General features: G+C 42.5%; 1 protein-coding gene across 5 annotated transcripts in view; it reads right to left on the bottom strand.

Moving 5' to 3' along the window:
* CNTN1 (contactin 1) overlaps window positions 1–18,181 on the bottom strand; it is a 484,199-nt gene that overhangs the window by 176,675 nt on the left and 289,343 nt on the right. For all 5 annotated transcript variants that reach the window (XM_029058335.2, XM_029058336.2, XM_029058332.2 and 2 more), the window contains 3 exons: window positions 14,380–14,512; window positions 10,212–10,384; window positions 1,024–1,119 (listed from right to left, as the gene is read on the bottom strand). In XM_029058335.2, the coding sequence (XP_028914168.1) occupies window positions 1,024–1,119; window positions 10,212–10,384; window positions 14,380–14,512 (402 nt within the window). The remainder of the gene's footprint in view (window positions 1–1,023; window positions 1,120–10,211; window positions 10,385–14,379; window positions 14,513–18,181) is intronic.

The raw sequence follows: 18,181 nt of genomic DNA, 5'->3' as shown, positions 1-18,181 counted from the left end.
TTTGGGTGAAACTGCCAGAAAAATTTGGGGCTGTTCAAGCAATGAGGTAGGATGAAGACAGCATCAAGGAAGAAAACACTATAATTACTATAATTACATTCATGGAAATATTTGTCCATTTTCTCTTACTACAGTGAGATGTTGGTCAGCCTTGGCCAGCCATATTCGAGTGACAAAGTGGATTCCTAATATCTGCATCCAATCGTTTCTCTCATATTTATATATTTTTTTCTTATTTTGGCTTTTCATGTTGAACATTGCCATTGTGATTAAATATTTTCAATACCCAAATAGACTGAAAATTAAGGTTTGCAAATTCAGTATATACCCGCAAAAATATAGTCACAATGTAAAAATGCTAACCATAATGATTGTGACATTTTTTAAGTGCTTCCTATGTACTAAGCATTGGGACAGACACAATACAAACAGATCAGACACAGTACCTGTCCCAGTAGGACGCATAGTCCAAAGGGGAGAGAGGACAGGCACTGAATCCCCATTTTATAGAAAAGAAAACTTAGGTATGGAGATATTAAGTGACATGTCAAAGGTTACACAAGTGTGCAGGGAGCGGAGCTGGGATTAGACCCTAGGTCTTGTAATGTCCAGTTCAGTTATTCTTTTTAATAATAATAATAGTGATAATAATAATATAACATAGTATTATAATAATGTAATAATAATGGTTTGTTAAACACTTACTATGTGTCAAGCACTGTTCAAAGCAATGGGGTAGAATCTAGCTAATCAGTTTGGACACAGTCTCTGTCCCATACGGGGATCCCCATCTTAATCCCCATTTTACACGTGAGGTAAATGAGGCAGAAAGAAATTAAGCAACAAGCCAAGATCACACAGCAGCCAAGAGATGGAGCCAGGATTCGAACCCAAGTCCATCTGAGTCCCAGACCGGTGCTCTATCAACTCGGCCATTGAAACACAACATGGGTAATGGCTTCAGCCTTGATCTGACACTTATATTATGGCCCACATCATCCTAAGACATAGTTATACCCATACCTGGAAAATGGTAAGGAGGATCACACAGAAGCACCAGTCCGATTCCCTCCTTCACTTTGACCTCAGCGCGCTCCTCTGGTGGAAAAGGATCAAGATCTGTCCATAAAAGAAAAGTGAAAATAGGTACATTTTACTCCCAGATATTTCCAACCATTGAAAGCATTGCTTCCAAAGACACAGAGTTTGGGCTGCAACTTCCGGCTGACTCTGGAAACAGGACAGTTGCCGGCCCGAGGGCGAAAGCATTTGGTGCCCACAGCTCTTCCCCGTGTGTTGACACTGAGGTCTGAAGGGGCCCTAAACCAGCACAGATGCTCATCCCCAGGAACAAAGCCTGATATGAGAACTCCAGAAGACATGAGAATAATAATAATCGTTGCATTTGTTAAGCTCTTGATAAAAGTAAACTAGGTTGGACACAATCCCTGTCCCCCAAAGGGCTCACAGTCTCAATCCCCATTTTACAGATAAGGTAACTGAGGCACAGAGAAGTGAAGCAACTTCCCCAGGTCACACAGCAGACAAGTGGGGAAGTCAGCATTAGAATCCACGATCTTCTGATTCCCAGGCCCGTAGGGAAGCAGCGTGGCTCAGTGGAAAGAGCCCGGGTTTGGGAGTCGGAGGTCATGGGTTCGAATCCCAACTCTGCCACATAGCTGTGTGACGGTGGGCAACTTCTCTGTGCCTCAGTTACCTCATCTGTAAAATGGGGATGAAGACTGTGAGCCTCATGTGGGACAACCTTATTACCTTTTATCTACCCCAGCGCTTAGAACAGTGCTCTGCACATAGTAAGTGCTTAACAAATACCAACATTATTATTATTATTGTTATACCATGCTGCTTCCTAACCCAATCTCATACCTTTGCCATGTCTTGGTGAAGATGTACAGGAAAGGCATTAAGTAAAATACTACTGCTCAGAAAAACAGAAATGCAGAAATGTAATGAATGATAATTATGCTACCTTCTTTTCCCTGCTTTTCTTATTTTAAAAAATATGCCCAACAGGAACTTCCTATTCAGCATTTGTTTTTCGAAGTTTGAACAAATGGATTTGCCAAAAATTCACTGGATGAAACCTATGCATTTAATAAGTAGGATATTTGTTAAGCACTTAAGTGTCAAACACTCTTCTACGCACTGGGGAGGATAAAAGTCAATCAGGTCGGACAGAGTCCCTGTCTTATGTGGGACTCACAGTCTAAGTAGTAAGACACTTTGCTAAGACACTTCTGGCCAGTATTCATTTTTAAATGATCCAACATTGATATTACACAGTATTGCTGGGCTTAAAATCTCCTCTTCTATCACTAATAATAATAATAATAATAATAATAATGTTGGTATTTGTTAAGCGCTTACTATGTGCCGAGCACTGTTCTAAGCGCTGGGGTAGACATAGGGGAAGCAGGTTGTCCCACGTGGGGCTCACAGTCTTAATCCCCATTTTACAGATGAGGGAACTGAGGCACAGAGAAGTTAAGTGACTTGCCCACAGTCACACAGCCGACAAGTGCAGAGCTGGGATTCGAACTCATGAGTCCTGATTCCAGGGCCCGTGCTCTTTCCACTGAGCCACGCTGCTTCTCTATCACATGTTGCAGTACTTTGAAACACGTAGAGGCTATTACTCACATTTCAAACTGCCTAAGTTCTCAAAATATAGAGTTATCTTAAATTTTAAAAAAAATTTCTTTTCTGGATTGTTCTTTATATTAAAAATATAGATGTAATTCATTCTATGAAAAACATTTTTCATGGCAAATTTAATTTTAATAGAACATTAGCGAGGGGAGGTAGAAGAGCTGCTTTAGTCCCTTAGAGCTGATGGTAAGGAGTTTCTATTTGAGGCAGAGGTGGATAACAATAATAATAATAATAGTTGTGGTATTTGTGTAGTGCTTACTGTGTGCCAGGCACTGTACTAAGTACTGTGGTAGATACAGGGTAATTAGGTTGGACACAGGCTCCGTCTCACATTGGGCTCACAGTCTTAATCCCCATTTTCAGATGAGGTAACTGAGGCACAAAGAAGTGAAGTGCCTTTCCCAAGGACACACAGCAGATAAGTGATGGAGCCAGAATTAGAACCTAGGTCCTTCTGACTCCCAGACCTATGCTGTTGACTCTGATAATGTAGATAATGTAGATAAGAAGAAAGGTTTGATGTGCTTCACTGAGCAGCCAATCTATTTTCAGGCAGGAAATTAATAAACCACATTCATCGCCAGTGTGATGTTATTTAGTGTACCTAGAAATCTAGGTTCAGACATTGATTTGTTTTTGAAATATTCATTTTTAAAATAGCACAAATAACATCTCAGATACCAGAAATGAATACAGATTAGCATTACTAATCATGTAGCCAATGGTTTCCAGTGTGGAATCATCTGATTTAAGAATATTTGCTATTAGTTCATAAAGTTATTTTTCCATTTACTCAGTCATTTATTGGATATCTGGTCAGTGGGTGTATATGCTACTACTTTGACTGTGAGCCCCACATAGGACAGGGACTGGGTGTGGCCTGATTGACTTGAATCTCCTCAGTGTATAGAACAGTGCTTGACACATAGTAAGCACTTAACAAATACCATACTTCTTATGTACTTTGGTTTTAGTCAATGAATCTGGCAAATCCATTTGTTCAAATGTTGAAAAATGAATGGTGAATAGGATGCTCTTGTTGGATGCATTTTTTAAAAAGTAAGAAAGAAGCAGGAAAAAAACACTATCATGACTGTCACATTGCTTTTGTGCACTTTTATTTTTCTGAGCCGTCCATAATACCTACCAATACATTTAAAAAAAAACACAACAAGAAAAAGATTACTGTTGAAACTCTATTACAAAGAGTAATAGCAAAGGGCTAGGGGATTTCAGACTGTGAAAACTATCCGGGAGAGTCAATTCTACAGATTACTATTCTATGTAGAGGCAATAGAATAAAAGTTAAATAAAGCCCAATCCATCACCTCACCAAGAGATGCAGGCATGGAAAGGAAGCACTGAAGATGGGAGTCCAAAGGATGCAAAAGTTCTCAGTCCCTTGGCACCTATCTTCCCAAAAAGATTTAACCTTTTTTAAACCACAAAAAAATTTTTCTACTGAGTTTTGAGTTTAGTAAAAAGTCACAATTTAATTACATTATTTAAGTGTTTTCGGTGAATTGGCAACAAAGGTCAAGCGGGGGGGGGGGGGGGTTGTCTTTTATGGTATTTGTTAAGCCCTTACCATGTGCCAGGCACAGTACTAAAACCTGGGGTAGATACAAGCTATTCTGGTTGACACAATCCATGTCCTAAATGGGGCTCACAGTCTTAATCCCCAATTTACAGATGACACAACTGAAGCACAGAGAAGTTAAATGACTTCCCCACAGTCACACAGCAGGTACGTGGTGGAGCTGGGATTAGAACCCATGTCTTTCTGACTCCCAGGCCCGTACTCTTTCTGGCCACACAGATTATTTTCTATCTCCACACAGCTATTCCTTTAGAAAGCTACCCTTTTTTTCATGATGTATGAAAAATATCTAGTTTGGTAATCATCCAAAGGGCAGCAAAAATTCATATATCTACATAATCTTAGGCCAGGAGAAAGCATGGCTCAGTGGAAAGAGCACGGGCTTAGGAGTCAGAGGTTATGAGTTCTAATCCCGGCTCCGCCACCTGTCAGCTGTGTGACTTTGGGCAAGTCACTTGACTTCTTGGTGTCTCAGTTGCCTCATCCGTAAAATGGGGATGAAGACTGTGAGCCTCAAATGGGACAAACTGATTACCCTGTACCTACCCCAGGGCTTAGAACAGTGCTCTGCATATAGTAAGTACTTAACAAATACCAACATCATTATTATTATTATAAACACAGCTGTTCACTCTTAGAGTAGCCTGCTTTCAAGAAGAATTTGACATTCACTGAGAAGGATGATAAGCTTATCACCTGCCTTTGTCTTGTCTTATGTTGACGAGTCGCCTCCGACCCACAGCGACATCATGGACACATCTGTCCCAGAACGCCCCACCTCCATCTGCAATCGTTCTAGTAGTGGATCCAGAGAGTTTTCTTTGGCCTTTGTCTTAGATTTCTAAAAAGGCATTCCGCAGGCCAGAGAAAAATTTCTCACTGATCTCTAAATTACCAATCAGTCAATGTCAATCAATTCTGATTGTTGAGTGCTTACTGTGTGCAGATCAGTGTACTAAGCGCTAGGGGGTATGCGGTGTAATAGAGCTGGTAGACACCATCCCTGCCTTCAAGGAGATTACAGACTAGAGAGGACGGACATTTAACAAAATTACAGATATGGGGAAATAGCAGAATATAAAAATACATACATAAATGTTGTGGGCTGGGTGGGGATGCTGAATAACAAGTATTTAAGGGGTATGAATCCAAGTGCATAATGGTTGCAAAAGGGTGGGCGAATAGGGTCAGTGAAGCTTTAGACAGGGAGGGTCTCTTGGAGATGATATGATTTTAATGGGGCTTTGATGATGGAGAGAGTGGTGGTCTGTTGGATATGAAAAAGAAGGGTTTTCCCTTCTAGGGGATAGAACACGGGCCTGGGAGTCAGAATGATCTAGGTTCTACTCCCAGCTCCATCCCTTGTCTGCCATGTGAGCTTAGATAAGTCATTTCACTTGTCTGTGCTTCAGTTACCTCATCTGCAAAATGGGGATTAAGACTGTGAGCCCAATGTGGGACAGGGACTGTGACCAACCTAATTATCTTCTGTCTACCCCAGAGCTTAGTTCAGTGCCTGGCACAGAGTAAGTGCTTACACATATGGCAATTACTATTTTTACTATTATATGGGTAAGGGGTCAGTATGTAGGTTGACTTTAGAGGGTTTTAGTTGGAGATCAGGAAGGTAAGGAGGCGGAGAACTGAGGAGAGTCTTAAAGCTCTCCTTTAAGTCTAGGAATCTGAAACTGGGGAATGTAGTCATGTGATGGATATGAAGGGGGAGGGTGTTTGGATCTGCAAGGTAGCAGTTTGGATGGAGAGGAAAGGAAGGATTCTAGAGATGTTGTGAATGTATAACAACATTTGTTTATTTCTTTCTTTTAATGTTACTTAAGTGATTACTATGTGCCAGGCACTGTACTAATCAATGGAGCAAATACAAGCTAATCAGGTTGCACACGGTCGATGTGTGCATAACATATAAGATTCACAATCTTAATCTCCATTTTACAGATGGGGAAACTGAGGCACAGAGAAGCTAAGAGACTTGCCCAAGGTCACATAGCAGGTATGTGTTAGAGATGGGATTAGAACCCAGGTGCTTCTGACTCCCAGATCTGTGTTCTATCTACAAGGCAACATGAGGATAAGGCTGTTAAGTGCTTGTGGGACAGGGAGGAAAGCTTGTGAGACAGGGAGGACAGTGGTGTTACCTACAGTAATGGGAAAGACAAAGCTAGGTCAGGATTTGGGTCAGAAGATGAGGAGTTTTGTTTTGGATGTGTTAGGTTTGAGGTGTTGATAGACATCCAAGAAGGTATTTCCTGAAGGCATGAGGAAATCCAGGACTGCATAGAAGGAGTTGAGGTTGGGGATGGGTTGGTAGATTTGGGAATCATCTGCATAGAGATGGTAGTTGAAGCTGTGGAAGCTAATGTGTTCTCCAAGGAAGAGGTTAGAGATCTAGAAATAGAAGAGGACCCAGAAATGAGGGACCCCCTACTGTGAGATGGTGGGAGGCAGAGGAGGAGCAAGCAAAAGAGACTGAGAAGGAACCACCAGAAAGTTAGGAGGAGAACTAGGCGAGGACAGGGTCAATGAAGCCAAGCTTTGATGATGTTTCCAGGAGAAAAGGGTGGTCCACAGTTTCAAAGGCAACTGATAGGTCAGCAACGATTAAGCGGGCATTTTACAAGGAATAGGTAATAATAATAATGTTGGTATTTGTCTATGTGCGGAGCACTGTTCAAAGCAATGGGGTAGATACAGGGTAATCAGGGCGTCCCACGTGAGGCTCACAGTTAATCCCCATTTTACAGATGAGGTAACTGAGGCACAGAGAAGTTAAGTGACTTGCCCACAGTCACACAGCTGACAAGTGGCAGAGCCGGGAGTGGAACTCATGACCTCTGACTCCGAAGCCCAGGCTCTTTCCACTGAGCCACGCTGTGACCTTAGAGTGGGCAGTTTTACTGGACTGGAGGTGCCTGAAGCCAATTGCGGGGCAGGGGTGTGGTCAAGAGAGAATTGAAGGAGAGGGAGGGGAAGAAGTGGATGCATTCAATTCACTCAAAGAGAATGGAAAGGAATGGTAGGAGAAAGATGGAGTGATAATTGGAAAGTGCTGTGGGGCCAAGGGAAGGTTTTTTAGGATAGGTAGACAAAGTCATGCTTGAAGCCAATGGGAAAGGAGCCACTGGAGTGTGAATGTTTGAAGATGGCAGTTGGGGAGGGAAGAGAGGAAGAGAAAAGTGATTTTTTTAAGGGTACTGCTTAAGTGCTTATTATATGCCAGGAACTACTACTATTAAGCACTGGAGTAGATATGAGGTAATCAGGTTGAACACAGTCCCTGACCCACAGGTGGATCAAGTAGTAGGATTGAATTCCCATTTTACAGGTAGGTTAATTGAGGCACAGAGAAGTTAAATGATTTGCCTAAGGTCACAGAGGAGACAAGTGACAGAGCTGGAATTAGAATACAGTTCCTCTGATTCTCGGCCCATGCTTTTTCCATTAAGCCACACTGCTTCCGTTTTTGTAAGATAAGAATGGATGAGGTTGAAGGGGCAGATGGAGGAGTAGATTTTAAGATGAGGCAGGAGTTCTCCTCTTGAGATACTGCTGGGAAGGACGGAAGAGTTGAAGAGGGGCAGGAGAAGAGTGGGGCTGCAGAGATGCAGGTGAGATTTTATAGAGATTTATCATTTTATTTATCAACAAAATTGGCTAGGTCAGTAGGTTCACGGGAGAAAGGGGTGGAAGGACATGTGGTTGAGGAGGGAGTTTAAAGTCTGAAACAGCTGGTATGAGAAATGAGCACAGGAGTCAGTAAGGATGGAGAGTATTGTTGCTGGGTGGAGGAGAGAGCAGAGTTAAAGCAGGTGAGGATGAGTTTGAGAAGGACGAAGTCACTGTGGTGTCTAGATTTCTGCCAGCAGTGCTCCTCGGCTCATGTGCTAGAGTGGAGGAAGCGTACTGTGGAGGTGTTTCAGGGTTGTAGCTTCAAGGTATGACTTAGGTGGAGGGATAAGGGAGTGAGGGAGTTGAATTCCAGGAACCCACTCAAATTGCAAGCAATTTTGCAGAGGAGATTTAGGGGTCGCCAGTGCATTGATAAGCAATGAATTCACTTCATCTGGTAGAAATTCGAGAAAATACGGCATTTTATGCTCCATAACCATAATAAGGTCCCGATGTTGAAGATTTTCCATCTCTCAACATACTCTTATATACTAGCTGAAAACTGAGGTACACCTTCCTAATAGCAGAGTTGTTCATTGGAAAATTCTCATCCAACTAGCTAAAATAAGCCTTTGCCACTTCATCTGAAAGTTTAGGTTTTAGACCACAAAGCTCTTAAGTCTTACATGTACAGACTGTGCCTTGTGACTGGGACAGGATTAGAAAGGGTACCCAAGCCTAAGGTTCATTTACTATTAGCACACTCACCGTGCATTAATACATTGGGGAACACAGAGGAGAAAATATATGTATGCATTTCTAGCTTCAAGAAGCTGGTAAATGAACAAAAATTAAGTAGCAGATGAGTGCCCATGAGTGATGACTGGGCAGGGTGGGGGAAGGGGGTGTCTCTGAACGTGAAGCATGACAGGATGACAGGGAGGGGGAGGAGGTCATTCCAAGTAAGGAGGAAACAGCATGGTCTAATAGAAAGAGCGTGGCCCTGGGAGTCAGAGAACCTGGTTTCTAATTCCGGCTCTGCCTCCTATCTGCTGTGTGACCTTGGGAAAGTCACTTAGCTTCTCTGTGCCTCCGTTTCCTCAACTGTAAACCTATTCTCTCTCTTCCTTGACTGTGAGCCCCATGTGAGGTAGGGACCAGTTCTGACTTGATCAATTTGAACCTCCCCAAATTAACAAATACTTTAAAAAATAAAAAGTTGTGAACAGTGCATCAGAGGCAGGAGAGTTTAGTCATTCACGGGACAACCTTGTACCATGAACCATGTACCTCATATCCACCCCCAGCACTTAGAAGAGTGCTTGGCACATAGTAAGCGCTTAACAAATGCCATTATTATTATTATTCAGTCAATCATATTTAATGAGCACTTACTGTGTGCAGAGTACTGTACTAGGCGCTTGGGAAAGTACAATATAACAATGTAACAGATACATTTCCTGCCCACAGTGAGCTTCCAGTCTAGAGGGGGAGAAATTTAGTGCAAGGAACAGTTAGTACTTTGTTGGGTAAAAGGGAAGAGGCCAGAATTAGTGGTAGACTGAGAAGAAACAAAGAGAAAAAGAGGAACCCCATTTGATGGGAAGCCCTAGAGTCAATGTTAAGGAGTTTTTGTTAATATGAGAAGCAAAGGAAAAGTATGGGGGAAATTTCTGTGGCAGGAGTAGTGTAACTCTAAAGGGTGTTTTAGAGAGGTTACAGTAAGCTCCTCCTCTAGACTGTAAGCTCCTTTTTGGCAGTAATCTCTTCTAGGGATTCTACGATATTGTACTCTACCAAGCACTTAGTACAGTGTTCTGCACCCAGTAATTGTTCAATAAAGAGCACTGAAGATGTGTGTGGAAGGTAAGCGTGCAGGTGAAATCAAGAGGAAGAGCATTCAAGGTCTGGCTGCATTTGCCAAAGTTGGATTCCAGAACCAAGGAAAGGATGATGAAATAAATGTGCTGTACAAACTCTAGAGGTGAAAGGGAGGCAGAGTTCTCTTATTCCAACCAGCAAAGGGGAAGGGGAGAGAAAAAGGGAGGAAGGGCTTGGAGAAATGTCACAAAAATGGTGGCGGAGACTTCTCGTTCCCTCTAGACTGAATGCTCCTTCTGGACAGGGAATTCCGCTAAGCGCTTAATAGAATGGTTTGCACACAAGAAGCACTCAATAAATATGGCCGATTGATCGATTGATGTGGATTTAAACACTGATGTGGATTTAAATGCATTCTCTTTAAACACTGTCACACTGTGTCTATGCAACCGCAACCGATTTAATCACTTGAAAATTAACAACTGCTTACATCCAAAACTCAGCGAGGCTTCAATGCTTCGCACCATTCCAAAGGTATTTGAAGCTAAACAAACGTATTTTCCACTGTCCTTCAGTTTGTCAGGGTTATTGATAACAAGGTTGCCTCCTACCATACTGTAACGATCACTTGTCAGGTCAATGTCCCAGTTATTCATTTTCCATCTGCAAGAAAAACACATGCATGTCACATCTCAAAGGAAAACCGACACTTGTGAGACTATTTGCAAAGCTAAATACTCCCAGAAGGTTTGACTTAATCAGAGTAGAGCAGGTGAAAGTTTAACTGTGTGGTATTATCAATTTCAAAGAATAGTCTTTCAAAATTGGTTCTAAATGGGCTGGTCTTTAACCCATTCATTCATCTATTTAGGTCTTCTGCTTCCGTCCTTTTTAATTGCCCACGATGTGTTTGTGGGTAGGGAAGTCATGCATATATAAACACATCTCCCAAAGCACTCTTAGCTAAATTATTATTTAAAGTCAGGAACCTGGTACAAAATACTACTTCATTCTTCTTGTAAAAATGACAAAAGAAATTGGGAAAATATTTTTGAAGATGATCAAAATAGCTTTTATTTCTAAAGTCAGCCTAAGTGACCTTCAGCATCTGTTTCCAGATAAAGATACAATCTGGCCACCAGAGGGAGATCACGCACTTTCATGAAAGTGAAAAGGCTAATAATCGTAATAATAATAATTATGGTATTTAAGCGCTTACTATGTGCCAAGCACTGTTCTAAGCACTGGGGTAGATACAGAGTAATCAGGCTGTCCCATGAGGGGTTCACACTTTTAATCCCCATTTTACAGATAAGTTAACTGAGGCACAGAGAAGTTGTGATTTGCCCAAGGTCACACAGCAGACAACTGACCGAGCCAGGATTAGAACCCATGACCTTCTGACTCCCAAGCCCGTGCTCCTTCCACTAAGCCATGCTGCTTCTCTAGACTAGGGGGACAGAGAGAAACAGCAGAGAGAAACAGAGAAGAAATAAAACACCTCCCAAAAGAAAAAACAACAACAACAAAACCTCATGCTAATTTCATTTCCTAAGAATTCCACAGGATGAATCCTTACCGAAACCTTAAAAGGGCTGGCATCTCTTATAGCAGTTGCTATGACTACACTGGTGCCTTGGACTCTGAGGCACAAGGATTCTGAATTTCTGCTGCTCTAGGCAAAGTAGCTGACTGTTTTTTGTTTTTATGTATTTTGTATTGTTTCAGTATTTTATTGTTTCATTGTTTCTTGTGTCACTCTTTATATTAACTGATCATGAGCCCTTAAGGCCCCAGGACCATGTCTAATTTCCACATTTGAATTTGTTACCCAAAGTGCTCTGCACAAAGTAAGAGTTCAATCAAATACTATTTCTGCTACTACTTCTCCCCATCTTATTTATATGCAAATAAGAACTAAAAGGGGGAGACTTGCAAAATCACAAGGTTTAATCTGTATAGACCATGTTTATAATTAACTGTGAAGCATTATCAATCAGCAGCATGGCTCAGTGGAAAGAGCCCGGGCTTGGGAGTCCGAGGTCATGGGTTCGAATCCCAGCTCCGCCACTTGTCAGCTGTGTGACTGCGGGCAAGTCACTTCACTTCTCTGTGCCTCAGTTACCTCATCTGTAAAATGGGGATGAAGACTGTGAGCCTCACATGGGACAAGCTGATGATCCTGTATCTAGCCCAATGCTTAGAATAGTGCTCTTCACATAGTAAGCGCTTAACAAATACCAACATTATTATTATCAAGTGGAATGGCGTTTAAGGTCTAGTTGCATTTGCCAAAGTTGGATTTGAGAACCAAGGAAAGGATGATGAGATAAACGTGCTGTGCAAATCCTGGAGGTGAAAGAGAGGCAGACTTGTTTTATTCCATCCAGAAAAGGGAAGGGGAGAGAGAAGGGGAGGAAGGGCTTGGAGAAATGTCATAAGAAAGGAAGTAGAGACTTCTCGTTCCCTCTGGACTACACGTTCCTTGTGGACAGGGAATTCTACTAAGGGCATATTTGAATATATATATTCAAAACAATTGCCCTAGAGAAAATTTTGTTTTGACTTGACTCTGGAGTAGGAAAAGCTTATATGTAGCATTAAACAAATCTTAGTGGAGAGTTTTATGCTTGCAGAACCAATTGTTTTTAACTATTGTAATAATAATAATAATAATGTAGGTATTTGTTAAGCACTTACTATGTGCAGAGCACTGTTCTAAGCACTGGGGTAGATACAGGGTAATCAGGTTGTCCCACTTGAGGCTCACGGTCTTAATCCCCAATTTACAGATGAGGTAACTGAGGCACAGAGAAGTTAACTGACTTGCCCACAGTCACACAGCTGACAAGTGGCAGAGCCGGGATTCGAACCCCTGACCTCTGACTCCCAGGCCTGGGCTCTTTTCACTGAGCCACGCTGCTTCTCTATAAACCTCTACTGCTGCCTATAAGCCTACACACCTTAATGAAAGATGGTGTTTCAGACCTTCCCACCTCCAGCCCTTTCCTACCATTTTGCTGCTACCCTGGTAGCCTCAGAGGAAAGAAGCCAGAAAAACTCTCCAACCTCCTTGGGCAGAAGCTATCAATCAAGCCAACTCTCTGTTTGAGAAACATTCTGGGTCCCAACCTCAACCAAATGCTTTCTTGCATTCTAAAATTTTGCAAGAAAAAGTCTCCGTTGCCACTCTAGAGAGCTGGCTATGGGTTCACGGAACCTTATCCCTGTAAAGAAGTACATGGATCATGATTTTTTTTTCAAACGGCTCTCAGGTTTTTCCATGTAGCTATAATGAATAATAATAACAGTATTTGTTGGGTGTTTACTATGTGTCAAGCACGGACCTAAGCGCTGGGGTAGGTACACAGTCCCCTGTCCCACGTAGGGCTCACAGTCTTAATCCCCATTTTACAGATGAGGTCACTGAGGCCCAGAGAAGTTAAGTGACTTACCCAAGGTCCCATAACAGACATGTTAAAGAGCCAGATTAGAATCCAGGTCTTTCTGATTCCCAAGCCTATGCTCTATCCACTAGGCCATGTTGCTTCTGGTGAGAAGTAGCAAAGCATCTATATCAAAAGAAGGAATTCCCCCTTCAATTGTGACTGTCTCTCAATCCATAAAGTCATGATTATTGACCCAGTGAAAGGAGATTTGGAGACAGGAAACCTAGTTTCTCTCATATTCTGGGGCCTTCAGCCACTTGTCTATTGTGTGCCACTTCTCTTTGCCTCAGTTCCCTCATCTGTAAAATGGGGATTGAGACTGGGAGCCCCATTTGGGACAGGGACTGTGTCCAACCCGATTTACTTGCATCTACCCTAGTGCTTAGTACAGTGCCTGACGCAAAGTAAGTGCTTAGCAAATTCCACACTTCTTATTTAGCAAAGGGATTCCACACTTGGCTTTCTTGGTGCCTTCCTCTCTAATAATCAGACTAGGGGCTTTGAGGATACCACAGTGCCTCTGACCAGAACATATGTTAATCTTCGGGATGAAGTTGGAGATGCAAGTGAACAGAAATAGAATTTAAAGTATTGAAAAAGTAAGTGTACAACTTTAAAGGAAAAAATAAAATTTTAGGAGATGTAATGAAACTTTTTTTCAAGAAAATCAAGGGGTTGAACATTGATATTTAGTAAATAGATGTTACAGTGGAAATATTGAAATCTGAGGTTAAACTATACCCTTTCAACATGACATTTCAGCTGCTCTACATTCCTTTAACATCCTGAAGAGAGAGAGCTGGAACACACTGAAATACCCCATTCTGGGCAAATAAATCAGAGGTACACAGCTTTGAGGCTTTCGGGAGATATTTCTATGTAATTCTGTATAGCATTTACAGAGCATTAACTGACACTGGATACTTTGATATTGGGAAAATGACATGTATTTTTGGAAAAAAAAACCCCAGTCTGCATGATACTACTAGAGTATAACTGATTTTGCAGAAATGGTAGCTATTAGTTCAAATTATTTGCAAAAAAAAAGGTCACCATGTTTGTCTATAACACCATATAGCCCCACTCATATTAAAATGAAAATTGAATTTCCCTTTGTGACTACAGAAACAGATATGCATGTTTAATAACGTTTAGTCCCCGATTTGTGCGGCAGCCTAAATTCAGAAACGGTAAGGTTGGAGTTGTTACTTGTAGATAGGGAAGGGGCTCGCTCGAGCCCTGCAGTTCATGGAGACTTTGCCATCCGGTGATTCTTCAGGATAAATGGTATTGATTGGCTGCTCTTCAAAGATCGGGCCATATCCTTTTCCTTCTTCTGAAACTTAAAGCATAAATGGAAAAATATTAGCACACTTCCAGAAAATTTGAAATTTAGAGAAAATCTGGAGCTGCTTTAACCCTCAGAGAAATACTAATAATAACAATAATAATAATCATGATGATAACGATGGTAATTATGTGGTACTTGTTAAATGCTTACTTACTGTGTCCGAGCACTGTATTAAGTGCTGGAGTAAATACAAGATAATCAGTTCAGACACAGTCCCTGTCCCACAAGGGACTCAGTCTAAGTAGGAAGAAAATCCAGAATCATTCGCTACTTCCATCATTTAACTACCAAACTGCGTCATTCTGGACTGAGCCCCAGGTTACACTGCCATGGGTGCAGAAATCCAGACCTAACTGAATCCACCATCGAGTGACCACTGGACCCAAGTGGGGCCTAAGGCCCAGGATGGGAATAATCCAGTGACTAACCCACATGGTTTACAGTTCCAAAACCCATCCTGTCCTAAAACACTAGGGTTGGCCCAGCACCAGACTGGAGTATACAGGAACTGGGAGCAATCACTGATAAATCGTAGAACTGTGAGTAAAATGGCCCTAAGTGTCACGAGCATTAATAGGGCAACATTAAAATTGCCCTCATTTTGCCAGGCCAGTGGTCTATCCAACCCAATATTGGGTATCTGATTGTGACAGCTGGATGCTTGGAAAAGCTCTTTGGCAATCATTCTAGTGTTTAAACCTATGCCACCCTACAGCTCTTCCCTTTCAAAACCATACCTTTTTTTCTTTAGCAACTCTTATAAATTGCTTGACCATGCATTTTTCCAAATCCCTCTTTCTGGGATATGGCGTAGTGGAGAGAGCACAGGCCTGGGAGTCAGAAGGTCATGGGTTCTAGTCCCAGCTCCACCACTTGTCTGCTGTGTGACTTTGGGCAAGTTACTTCACCTCTCTGGGACAGGGATGGTATCCAACCCAACCTGCTTGTATCCAGTCCAGCTTTTAGTACAGTGTTTGGCACACAGTATACGCTCAACAAATACCACAGTTATTATTATTATCATTATAGCCAAAGGTGCACATTTCCCAGAGTGACCTGCTTGGTGTCACAATAGGGAAATGTTTATGATCCAAACATCAGCACTGTTGAGATATGCCAAAAGGAGGGTGGTATGTGTTAAGCACTTACAATGTGACAAGCACTCTACTAAATGCTGGGAGTCACAAAATAAGCAGATCAGACTCAGTTCCTATCCTCTACAGGGCTTACAGTTGAAGAGGGAGGGAAAATCTGAACTGGTTGTTGTTAAAAAGAGATGATTCCACTCAATGGAGTGTTTAAAAGAGGGGTGCAGGTGGCCTTGGTGATCTGGAAAATGGTTTGAAAACTGTCCAACTTTAAGTTTCACTGATGTTTCTGTTTTACCCACGTTCCATCTACTGAAGTTTCCACGCAGTTGCGGTTGCTCCGCAATGTGCTCGGTTTGTTGGCAGGCAGTAGTAAGAGAGGCGTACATGTATGCGTGGGTCCTTGGAAATGGATCAAAAGAAACTATTTGTGTAAACATTTACGCATATGTTGGCTGGGGAATGGGTACATGTACTTTGCTCAACAGCATGGCTTGTTTCTGAAATTGTGACTTCAGACTGCAGCAGATGCTTTTTTGAGATTAAAACTGGGCAGCTGTGTTGTAATGTTAAGTCTCTGGCTTTATTCTGCTCATGGAGTCACAAACACAATAAAGAATATGTGGATTTCTAGTGATTGGCAGAGAAATCATTCAGGTGTTCAACTGATGTGAAGTGCTAATTGAGCTCTTTAATACCTATGTTTACAGGTGACTTATTGACCAATTCTCAGTTAACTGAGAAGCAGTATGGCCTAGGGGAAAGAGCAGTGGCCTGGGAGTCAGAGCACCTGGGGTCTAATCCTGGCTCCATTTGCCTGCTCTGTGACTTTAGGCAAGTCACTTAACTTCTCTGTGTCTCAGTTATCTATCTGTAAAATTGATATTTAGACTAAGAACCCCATGTGGGACAGGGACTGTGTCCAACTTTATGATCTTGTTATCTATCCAAGAACTTATTACAGTGTCTGGCAAAAAGCAAATGCTTAACAAATGCCATTAAAAAATTAAATCAAGGTTTTCAACAAGCATGGATAGCTCAAGCTTCCCCAGCCACTTCTTCCTCCAGTAGTTTTTATCTTGAATATCTCACTTGCAAACCCACCTCTTGCTTCTTCCCTGCCTTCTGCTTGTAACTCTATTCCACTCCTTATCAGGCAACCACTCCTCTCCTCATTTTCAAGGCCCTTCTTGAAAATCACATGTGAAAAGCACATCCCTTTCCCCACCCTAAATATCCCAACTGCTACTTCAGCTCGGATACTCACAACCCCCTGTTACACTCACTTTCCCACGGCTTCTTCCCCTCTGCCTTCAAACATGCCTGTGTCTTCCCCATCCTAAAAAAACCCTTTCTTGACCCCACTGACGCCTCCAGTTATGGCCCTATCTCCCTCCTACGCTTCCTCTCCACAATTCTAGTCGAGTCTTCTATACTCACTGCCTTGAATTCCTCAACTCCAACTCTCTCCTGGACTTCCTACAATCTGGCTTCTGTCCCCTCTGCTCCACAAAAACTATCCTCTCAAAGGTCACCCATGACCTCCTTCTTGCCAAATCCAATGGCTCCTACTCTATCCAAATCTTTCTCGACCTCTCAGCCACCTTTGACACTCTCAACCTTCCCATTCTCCTCAACATGTTATCCAACTTTGGCTTCACGGACTCCGTCCTCTCTTGGTTTTCTTCTTATCTCTCTGGCTGTTCATTCTCAGTTTCCATCGCGGGCTCCTCCTCCCCCTCCCATCCCCTAACTGTAGGGGTTCCTCAAGGGTCCCCTACTGTTGTCCCTCTATACTCACTCCTTTGGTGAACTCATTCGTTCTCATGGCTTCAACTATCATTTCTACGCAGATGACACCCAAATCTACATCTCCTCCCCAGTTCTCTCTCCTTCCCTCCAGGCTCGCATCTCCTCCTGCCTTCAGGACATCTCCACCTGGATGTCCGCCAACAACCTAAAACTCAACATGTTAAAGACTGAGCTCCTTATCTTCCCTCCCAAACCCTGTCCTCTCCCTGACTTTCCTGTCACTGTGGATGACACTATCATCCTTCCCATCTCATAACCCGCAACCTTGGTGTAATCCTTGACTCCGCTCTCTCATTCACCCCACACATCCAATCTGTCACCAAAACCTGCCAGTCTCACCTTCACAACATTGCCAAGATCTGCCCTTTCCTCTCCATCCAAACCTCTATCTTGTTGGTACAATCTCTCATCATATCCACCTGGATTACTGCATCAGCCTCCTTTCTGATCTTCCATCCTCCTGTCTCTCCCTGCTTCAGTCTTTACTTCACTCTGATGCCCAGATTATCTTTTTACAGAAGCCCCCTGGGCATGTCACCCTGACTCCTCAAAAATCTCCAGTGGTTGCCTATCATCCTTTGCATGAAGCAAAAACTCCTCACTATTGGCTTCAAAGCTCTCCATCCCCTTGCCCCCTCCTACCTCACCTCCCTTCTCTCCTTCTCCAGCCCAGCCCACACACTCCACTCCTCTGTTACTAACCTCCTCACAGTGCCTCGTTCTCGTCTGTCCCACCGTCGACCCCAGACCCATGTCCTAC

The sequence above is a fragment of the Ornithorhynchus anatinus genome, chromosome 2 (assembly GCF_004115215.2).
Source record: "Ornithorhynchus anatinus isolate Pmale09 chromosome 2, mOrnAna1.pri.v4, whole genome shotgun sequence".
NCBI lineage: Eukaryota > Metazoa > Chordata > Mammalia > Monotremata > Ornithorhynchidae > Ornithorhynchus > Ornithorhynchus anatinus.
The sequence above is the reverse complement of the archived record's forward strand: the minus strand, read 5'-3'. Positions and strand labels throughout refer to the sequence as shown.